Source organism: Microplitis mediator, chromosome 3 (assembly GCF_029852145.1).
Source record: "Microplitis mediator isolate UGA2020A chromosome 3, iyMicMedi2.1, whole genome shotgun sequence".
Taxonomy (NCBI): Eukaryota; Metazoa; Arthropoda; class Insecta; order Hymenoptera; family Braconidae; genus Microplitis; species Microplitis mediator.
In genome coordinates, this window is record NC_079971.1 from 12959801 (window position 1) to 12970742 (window position 10942).

Sequence of the window (10942 nt, forward strand, 5' to 3'; positions counted from 1 at the left end):
CCCCTCACCAGATTAACGACCGCGCACTTGTCCAACCCAAAAGCCATGCCGACATCCCGTGTATACTCCCCTACGATATTCAAGGCTGTCTGAAGGTGTTCCTCATCAGGCGCATATACCTTCAGATCATCCATGTAGAGTAAGTGGGTGATCGAATATTTCCGATCAGTTGGTGGGCCCACTAAGTATCCACGGGTACGGCGTAGCGCAACAGATATCGGCAGCAGTGAGATGCAAAACAGCAGCGGGCTCAGGGAATCTCCCTGGAAGACACCTCGCTTGTACTGTACAACTTCGGTCACACGTTTGTCGTTGCCACATGAAATGTGGAACCGTGTTCGCCAAAGTTGCATCGTACGCTGTATGCATCCCACTGTATCGCGATTGACCCCAAGGCATTTGAGCAAAAAGAGAATGAGCTCGTGAGATGTTGAGTCGAATGCCTTACGGTAGTCAATCCAGGCCATGGACAGGTTGCGCTGATAGTAGACTGCGTCTTGAATGACACATCGATCTACTAACAGATTCTCTTTGCAACCTGACAAGCCTCTTTTACTGCCACGTTGTTCGTATATCTGCTGCCATACAGGATCTATCTCCTGTAGAATGCGATTATTCAAGATTTTTGTGAAAATCTTATAAACTGCATTCAAACAGGTGATAGGCCTGTAGTTCTTCGGGTCGGACAAGTCACCTTTCTTAGGGATGAGCACGGTTCGCCCTTCTACTTATTATTATTATTATTATTATTATTATTATTATTATTATTATTATTATTATTATTATTATTATTATTATTATTATTATTATTATTATTATTATTATTATTATTATTATTATTATTATTATTATTATTATTATTATTATTATTATTATTATTATTATTATTATTATTATTATTATTATTATTATTATTATTATTATTATTATTATTATTATTATTATTATTATTATTATTATTATTATTATTATTATTATTATTATTATTATTATTATTATTATTATTATTATTATTATTATTATTATTATTATTATTATTATTATTATTATTATTATTATTATTATTATTATTATTATTATTATTATTATTATTATTATTATTATTATTATTATTATTATTATTATTATTATTATTATTATTATTATTATTATTATTATTATTATTATTATTATTATTATTATTATTATTATTATTATTATTATTATTATTATTATTATTATTATTATTATTATTATTATTATTATTATTATTATTATTATTATTATTATTATTATTATTATTATTATTATTATTATTATTATTATTATTATTATTATTATTATTATTATTATTATTATTATTATTATTATTATTATTATTATTATTATTATTATTATTATTATTATTATTATTATTATTATTATTATTATTATTATTATTATTATTATTATTATTATTATTATTATTATTATTATTATTATTATTATTATTATTATTATTATTATTATTATTATTATTATTATTATTATTATTATTATTATTATTATTATTATTATTATTATTATTATTATTATTATTATTATTATTATTATTATTATTATTATTATTATTATTATTATTATTATTATTATTATTATTATTATTATTATTATTATTATTATTATTATTATTATTATTATTATTATTATTATTATTATTATTATTATTATTATTATTATTATTATTATTATTATTATTATTATTATTATTATTATTATTATTATTATTATTATTATTATTATTATTATTATTATTATTATTATTATTATTATTATTATTATTATTATTATTATTATTATTATTATTATTATTATTATTATTATTATTATTATTATTATTATTATTATTATTATTATTATTATTATTATTATTATTATTATTATTATTATTATTATTATTATTATTATTATTATTATTATTATTATTATTATTATTATTATTATTATTATTATTATTATTATTATTATTATTATTATTATTATTATTATTATTATTATTATTATTATTATTATTATTATTATTATTATTATTATTATTATTATTATTATTATTATTATTATTATTATTATTATTATTATTATTATTATTATTATTATTATTATTATTATTATTATTATTATTATTATTATTATTATTATTATTATTATTATTATTATTATTATTATTATTATTATTATTATTATTATTATTATTATTATTATTATTATTATTATTATTATTATTATTATTATTATTATTATTATTATTATTATTATTATTATTATTATTATTATTATTATTATGTATTACCTTCATTTCCTATAAACAAAACAAAATTTTTTTTTTTTTTAGAAACATTTGTATTTATTTTTTTTTTTTATTTTAATATTATTATTATCTTCATAATAATAATTACTGTTATGATCAATTTAATAATTTTGTTCCTGAAGATAGGTTACTATTTTATAAATAAAATTAAGACGTTTTTGGATACATTATAATTTAAATTTAATGAATTATTCTAAAGATATATATCACAGGTCTACAAAAAAAAATTTTTTGTTTGGTGCCGCTAATTCTAGGTTTTATTTTGGTTAATTAGCCCACAAGATGTCGTGCGAAGCTGTCAAAATTATGAAGCTACGTTCAGGTTTGTATCGATCGATATAATACCCTGAAAAACGCATATCATCATAATTAATGTCATTATAATCAATAAATTTTTTTTTAAATTAATAATATCCATATGCCGTCGATATGCCACCATTTAAATATAGTGGAAACCTAAACATGCAAACCTTCTCAATAAGACAATTTATAGATACATTGAGAAAAATATAGATAGCCCGAACTGGGAATCGAACCGAGACCAATTCGGTATCGCGCCGAGTGCTCTACCAGTTGAGCTATCCGGCACTATAATGAGAACGTTTTCATCAAGATTCAAAGGTGATGGAAGATAGATACCAAGGTCGCTGGGATGAGCATATGATGGCAGATTACTGTTGGAGTATTACACGGGAATATCCTGAAGACATCCATCGGAGAAAATCTAAAAAGAGGAGCTTCTAACCTGTGAAATAAAATGTGTAATTAAATGTATTTAACTGTTTTGAATTAAATGTTCTTTTGTTTTTTAATAAATGAAAATCTCGAAAACTATACGTAGCATTAAAAAACGAAGTATCACGTTTTATCAGGGTATCGAATGTACTAGAAATCAGTTTTACTTTTAGCAGCACCAAAATCATTTTAGACCTGTGTATTTTATGTCCGCCGCTGAGATTTAAATTTATTATCCGGGATTTCTCCCGTTGGAAGCGATAGAAAAATTTAACGAGTGATTTGGAGGATGCGAACAGCAGTAAAGAATACGAGGAAGATTTTCCCGTCCTATACTTATTATTTATTGTGGGTTTTCTCGAAATTTACGAACCCAAACGCCTTCAAGCATGTTCACGTTGCATTTATAAATCGATCAATAGAGAGAAAATGTTTTAAATGTCTCTCACTAACCTTTAGATGATTCTTTCTTTTAACACGACAGGCTTTTATTCCTCCAGAACTTTGCAGCTTACTCGGCCTTTTCCTGAGTGGATTTGGTTGAATAGGCGCGGCTGGGGTTGTAGGATAGAATCTTATGTGCTACTTTTGAATGAAACTCTTAAGGTCGAAGGTATGATTTCTAGTCTTTTTATTAAACGTTTCAATTACAATATTTTAAATTGAACTTCACTCATACGCTATACGTTTCACAAATTTCATGAATACAATTTTTTTGTATTATGCGTCTTTATTGGGCCCGAAGGCTATTATGTGCAAAACTTAATCGACTCGAGATTGGACTACAATTTTTTTTTATTTTGCATCACTATTCAATTGAACCAAATTTTTACTCGATGCTTGAGAATTTTTGAATCGATAATTTTAGATTTAGTTATTGACTTTTCAACGCAAACGCGGATTCTTGCAATAACTGAATTTAATAGAATTTTAGTTTAAGGATCTTACTGACTTTTTGACGCAAACGCGGATTCCTGCAGTAAGATCAATTGAATTTTATATAGATTTTTATTTAAATATTCCCTATTGACTTTTCGACGAAAACGTGGATTCCTGCAATAGGGTTCTTATTAAAAAGATACAAATTCTCTTATTGACTTTTCAACGCAAAGGCGGATTCCTGCAATAAGATTTACGAAATTTTCACTGTTTCGTTATTCGCGGTCCGTAGGGCTCAAGATCACGAGATCTGAAAGTCAACTAAGGCCCTGAGCCATGGTGCTCAGGCTATTTAAAAACTTTGATTGATGTTTGATGGGAGTAATTAAATTCTTATCATTGGTGGAAACTGACGATAAGTTTTTATTCATTTATCAATCGTTATTGCAAAAATCGTTGCGCTACTTTTATACGCATAAGTGATGGTAATATTGACGCTGCGTTTTCGCGTGCTTTTGTAAAGAGAAGTTTCGTCAATTTATTTATGAAATAAAATAAACTAAATAAAAAAATTTATTGGACATAACATATACATATTATTATTAGTTTGTGACATCAGTTTTGCTTTTTATGAAGACTCCAAATTTATTATATTTTCCACCGAGATGTCTAATAAATAAGTTTTGTTTTTCAACTATTTCATTCAATGATGGTAAAAGTGTTGAATTATCTCGAATGGCAGTAGTAGCACGTTTTGGTAGATAAACACAATACTGACTATCCAGCGATGCCACATCGCTGTCAGTAGTATAGGGCATAACTGGTGAGACAGGACTTACCTCCTCCCTGCGGCCCCTGGCGCCGGTCCTAGGGGGTTTCCCTGAGGGGGAAGGGCAAGGGGGAAAGGGTGAGGCGGGAATATGCCCCGTGAGGTCGGAGGAAATTCCCTTTGTTGGTGAGGAGGGCCCGAATGACTTGTCAAAATCTTTGAGGAGATGGGCGTGGAAGATTGGATGTAATGGATTGTAGGTGTCGAAATTAATGATATGGGTATAGAAAATTGTAATTGGCTGCAGGTGTGCAGGATTGGGGAGAGAGTCAGGAAATCTGGGTACAATGGACCGCTGGTATAAAAATATTTGACGAGATGGGCGTGGATGCTTATGTGTAATGGAATGTAGGTGTCAGAATTAATGAGATGAGTATAGAAAATTTTAATTGAATGCAGGTGTGCAGTATTTAAGTGAGGGTCAGGAAATCAGGGTACAATGAAGCGTTGGTAAAAAAATCTTTTGACGAGATGCGTCTTAGATAATTTTAATTGAATTCAGGTGAGATGATTGTTGGGTTAAATGGAATGATTAGATGGAAAACTGGTGTATGAGGGTAAATTTGAATAAGAACAGGTTTTTATTTATTCTTTTTTATTTATCATTTTCTTCACACGCACATTCATACTTATAAAAACATAGATAATTAAATACTACATTTTTTATTATATATTTATCCTCTGGCAGTTATATTTAGCTGTTGTGTGTACTTTTAGTCATAATTACTGCTAACAATCTTGTCTAATAGTTGAGGGAGTGGATGATCGGCCATAACTATATACAAAGTATTCTTTGGATTACGAAAATATTTAGTCATTCTATAATTAATTTCTGGAGGATATTAATCGGGTAGAAAATATGCAGGTTCTCTTAAAAACTTATTAGCTATAGTATTAGGGCCAATTATGCCACCTTGAGCCGATAAATAATTGATATAACATGACTATTTGAAATAAGTGTTGAACATTTTATCTTGAAAAGAGATTATAGCACTCCATTTGTCACTACGAGTAAAACTAGGTGATATTTTCCATTGATTTTGCTGCTCGCAAGCCAAAGTCGCTACATATTTCCCAAAACCATTATAACCACAAGCCAACAAAATATTACCCCGATGTTTTTCAATAATGTCGTACACTGACCAAAATTGTACAAACAGATAACCAAGCGGTTTAATGTATTTGTTTTCTAGAATTTCACATTCTGTCATTGTGCTCGCTTCACTAACGTACTCCTTTTGCATGAACATTATTACAAATTTGAATGGATATTCTCTCAAATATTCTATCACTTGGTTCACTATATCACCAAACATCATTCCCAAGTATACGAGATTATGGTGCATTGCAAATACATTTTCAATGCTACGTACTCGAAGGTCAAATACTCGTACACCTGCTTTTAATTGTTCAGTAATGTTCAATTGCTGTGTTTGAGCAGCCAGTATAAAAGTTTTATATGTGACAGAATTATGAGTACCAATCATTGCAAGCGTATTTATTTTTCGTGTCCCTGTAAAATCCGTGAGAAAATAACTATGATCCCGGTAAGTCGAAGAATATGCTGTAGACAAAGACACTTTGGTGTCATCGATAATACAAATACAAATATTATTTCCATTATACAGAAATGTACACTATTTCTCTTTAGCTATTATATACTATAACCTGTCGTGACGAATCAATTTTGAAAACTACCAAACTCAAGTTATAATATAAATGGTAATCAGGTATAAGAGAGTAGAGGGGGAAGATTAAAGTTTTTCCCAACTTTCTTTGATTACCTTAGATCGAAGAAATGAGTTTATGTATTAGTCTCTTACGAACACACATACATCATGGATCTATTAGATATTTCGGAAATTGATGACGAGTTTTTACAGGCGTTTCTCGAGTCAAACGCCTTACCGGAAAATTTAGTGCATTTGAATAGTGGTGAGTTAAATTTGTGTATACAGTCCGCTAATCACGTTAATAATGAAGCTGATAAAATTCTTAGGGGATTTGGAATCGCGGCATCTCCAAATCAATCATTTTTACTTCAAGATTTTGATGAAAGTTTGTTTGACGGTAAGTAGTAGATTTTTATCATTATTATTTTTATTAGTGTAAGATATTTTCATGTAATATTATTTTGTAAAGGTTTCCCGCAAGTTGGCGCAGGTATAGTCCATAATAATATCAACGCAGATCGAGATGATGATCAAGGACTTCATGCTGCATTAGGCGAGAATATTGTTGAGAATGAAGAGGAAATCGCAAATGCTCAAAACGTAGACGTTGAAGATGATAGTCTTAATCAGCAAATAATTTAAATTTTCAACGGAGTCAAACGCCTCAACAGGTATAGAGTAAATAGTCATGTTATGAAGTTTCGGATAGCTCCTGTACCGATTGGATCTAATGCAGTACGGTAGACTATAAAAGCCTTCCAGGAAGTGTATGCTGAAATAATAGAGGCTGGAGGAGCTGGAAATAACCGATTCTGCTTGAGTTTTCGATTTGATGGAATGCAGGGTAATGATGCTTATCAAAGTATGAGACCAATAGCAGGATACGAACTTGACCAGCTGTGGAATTTAGTAAATAAAATTTCACAAAGTGCAGGAGAATTTAATGTCCCTAATACGTTTCAAATTAAATTACACGTAGTTAAAGCAATTGCAGGTCAAAAGTATAATGAGGAATGTGATAAAAAAACGTCCGTCCGGTGTACTGAAAATGAGCAACAGCGATAATCTTTGTTTACCAAGAGCATTAGTCGTAGCATTAGTACACGGAAAAAAATTAATCGTGAATGCAACATGATGCAGTCTTGGTAAATAAACATGATGAAATCATGTTGCATTCACATGATTTGTCATGTTTCGGCTACATGGTAATCATGTTTCGGCTACATGATAATCATGTTGCTGCCACATATTGTCATGTAGCCGAAACATGACAAATCATGTTGCATTCACATGATTTTCTCATGTTACCGCAACATGATTATCATGTAGCTGAAACATGACAAATCATGTGAATGCAACATAATTTTTCTCATGTTACCGCAACATGATTATCATGTAGCCGAAACATGATTATCATGTGAATGCTACATGATTTTCTCATGTTACCGCAACATGACTATCATGTAACCGAAACATGACAAATTATGTGAATGCAACATGATTTCATCATGTTTATTTACCAAGACTGCATCATGTTGCATTCACGATTAATTTTTTTCCGTGTAGGGCAGAATAAAATAACCACAAAAGCATCAACTGGGCCTATACATGAAGAATAGAAACGTATACGCGAGTGTAGAAATAAAATAAAATCATATCAACGTGATCAAGCGTTAGAACTTGCTGCACTGGCAGGTATAGAAATTCCTGAAAACGGATGCGGATTAAAGCTAGTTAAAAAATTTTAAGAATATTTTACTCCTCAGCAAATATCTATAATTATTTTCAAGTTAAAAGTCAATCCTGGTGAAAAGCAGCATGAAGTTATTTTCGATGGTACAGCTACAATAACTTCACAAAATAAAAGTGTGATACATACATTAAGACTTGTATACTGCCCAGATGAGAATCATTTTGCATATATTCTATAACGTTCACTACTATTCGTCACAACCCACGGCGGAGTGTGGTGTGTGCAAAATAGCCGTTATCGCCCACCGATGGTGAAAACTGAAAATAAAAATAATAACAAACAAAAAAATCCCTTGGAGATGCCCACGATCCTCACTGGACACACAGCTCTCCCCAGGCTGGGTTAGATAACCGAATCGGGCGCCAGTTCGTGTACCCCACAAACAAAATATAATCAACAGTAAATAAAGAAATGAAATGAAAAATGAAATAATAAAAAAATCAGAGAGCAGTTCCAGGTGTTGGAAAAAGATAGCAAGAAAGAGATAGTATGCAATAAATAAATAATAAAATTAAACAAATCCCGGGTTAGTAGCCATTCAACAACCCGATATATTCAAATTATAATGTTTCAGCGGGTATATAAAACAATAAACAATAATTTAAATAATAACAGTTCACTTCAACATAAATTTTACCCAATAGTCCAACAACGCAAACAATATTTAATAAAACATGGGCGACTTGCTATCACACGCATATGATACCAAGTACATATAAATAATTATAAATAATAATTATTATGCGCACAACTCTAATTTTATCACAACTATTAATTATAAAATACGCAGAAAATAATAATACTTTTAGCACTTGTAACTATTTACCGCCAATAATACTCGCTAATAATAATTGTAAATAGTTACAGCAAATAATCAACAGTGTTTATAAATAATAATCAGATAACGATAAATAATCAACGCAAAATGAAAATAAATAATCACAAATAATAATTACACCAATGGAATATTTATCGCAAATATTAACTGATCACACATAATAATATTAATTATTTAACGCAAAATAATAACATAACACTGATGATAGTTAAATAATTGTAAAATATTTTTCCCAATAATATTCAAAATATGATAAATAATAAATGTAAATGTTATTAATTATTCACCGTCAAATCGTATAAACGGTCACCAATAATTATTTAATACTATAATAATAATAACTGTAAATATTTTAATTGTTTACCGACAAATCGTATAACGGTCACCAATAATTATTTATAATATAATATTAATAACTGTAAATATTTTAATTGTTTACCGTCAAATCATATAACGGTCACCAATAATTATTTATAATATAATAATAAATTACCAACTTCTAAGTTTTGGATAAAAATTTGTCGCCGGGACAAACAAGTACGCAGATATATATATATATTAGGGTGGTTCATTTGAAACGACTTTTTTTTTTTGCTCCATTGACGGAATATTGTTCTAGACATAAAAAAAAAAAATTTTCCACAAAATTTGAGCCCTTAATTTTAAATTTAAGAACTCGCTAATTGAATTTGAAATTTTCCCATTCATTTAGCATGTAAAGTGGAGGTTTTTTTTTTTTAATTATCTATAGCTCTGCTGCATTTCACGTTTTTTTACTGTCCATAGGCAGAAGTTGTAGGAGAACCTTTATACTTCAAAAGTTCCTACAGTAAAATTAATGTGACAGGAACGGGGTCAGAGTTAAATAAAAAGGCCATTCGGCAGCCGAAATGGAAGGTAGATTTTCCAATAAATCTATATAAAAAGTTACATACATACATATCTTGTGATACATGGTAGTGTATAGACATGATATGAAATTAGGCTCGTTTTCTTAGAGTGAAGGTAAAAAAAGACAACGACTATTTTCGATAGAGAACTTCAGATAGTTGATTTGACAAAACATTATATAAGTAGTGTATTAAACTAACCTTCAAGTAAACAAAGTATAGTAAATTTAATTTATATGAGATCATAATTGTAATCGCTATTTCGATGGCAAGACCAGTGATAATCATAGGGATTAGAGGTACATTTGATACATCATAAATAATAAAAGAAATACTTTTAGAATATACAATATCTGTGAAATTTACAGGTTATTTCGTTCACAATAAAATTCAACTGACAAAATTGTATTATAATGGGAAATGCATAAGTTATGTAGAATGAACACCATATTTGCAACATTTGTTGATTCCATTAGAATTTTTAAGACCATCAAATTATTGGAAGAAATGGTCAAAACATAAAGTTTAAGGTCAAATATTCAAGCTTACTAAACAAGCTTAATGATACTTTTTACTGAAATTGTTTATCAGTTTTAGTTTTAATGTTATATGAACTTCAACAGCGAATAAAAACTGATTTTTTCGAAAAATCGTGAAAATTTCAAACAACCATTACTTCAAAACTAATTGACTGATTTAGCTCATCTTCGAATTTGATCAAGATAATCACCTACAGAATAAGTGTAAAAAATTTCATTAAAATCCGATAAGAACTGTGGGTGCTATCGTAATGACAAGACCAGTGATAATCATAGAGATTAGAGGTACATTTGATACATCATAAGTAATAAAAGAAATACTTTTAAAATATAAAATAGCAGTAGAAATTACAGGTTATTTTGTGCACAATAAAATACAGCTGAAGAAACTGGATTAAAATGGGACAAGCATAACTTATGTGGAATGAAAACCGTATTTTCAACATGTTTGATTTCATTAAAATTTTTAAGGCTATCAAA

The 10942-nt window shown here is 28.6% G+C and overlaps 2 protein-coding genes across 2 annotated transcripts; one reads left to right on the forward strand and one right to left on the reverse strand.

Moving 5' to 3' along the window:
• Positions 1-5713: 5713 nt before the first annotated feature.
• On the reverse strand, positions 5714-6256 carry LOC130665897 (1-phosphatidylinositol phosphodiesterase-like). The gene has a single exon (XM_057466525.1). It carries the CDS (start codon positions 6254-6256, stop codon positions 5714-5716), a length of 543 nt encoding a protein of 180 aa, XP_057322508.1.
• Positions 6257-6585: 329 nt separating this feature from the next.
• On the forward strand, positions 6586-7430 carry LOC130665732 (uncharacterized). The gene is made up of 2 exons (XM_057466274.1): positions 6586-6839; positions 6912-7430. The coding sequence occupies exons 1-2, from the start codon at positions 6608-6610 to the stop codon at positions 7082-7084; spliced, it is 405 nt and encodes a 134-aa protein (XP_057322257.1). The 5' UTR covers positions 6586-6607; the 3' UTR covers positions 7085-7430.
• Positions 7431-10942: the final 3512 nt, after the last annotated feature.

Excerpts from the sequence above, each read along its gene's own strand:
- LOC130665897 (XM_057466525.1), bottom strand. The coding sequence starts at position 6,256 with ATGATTGGTACTCATAATTCTGTCACATATAAAACTTTTATACTGGCT.
- LOC130665732 (XM_057466274.1), top strand. The coding sequence starts at position 6,608 with ATGGATCTATTAGATATTTCGGAAATTGATGACGAGTTTTTACAGGCG. Across the intron at positions 6,840-6,911 it reads TGATGAAAGTTTGTTTGACG|GTTTCCCGCAAGTTGGCGCA; the intron begins GTAAGTAGTAGA and ends TATTTTGTAAAG.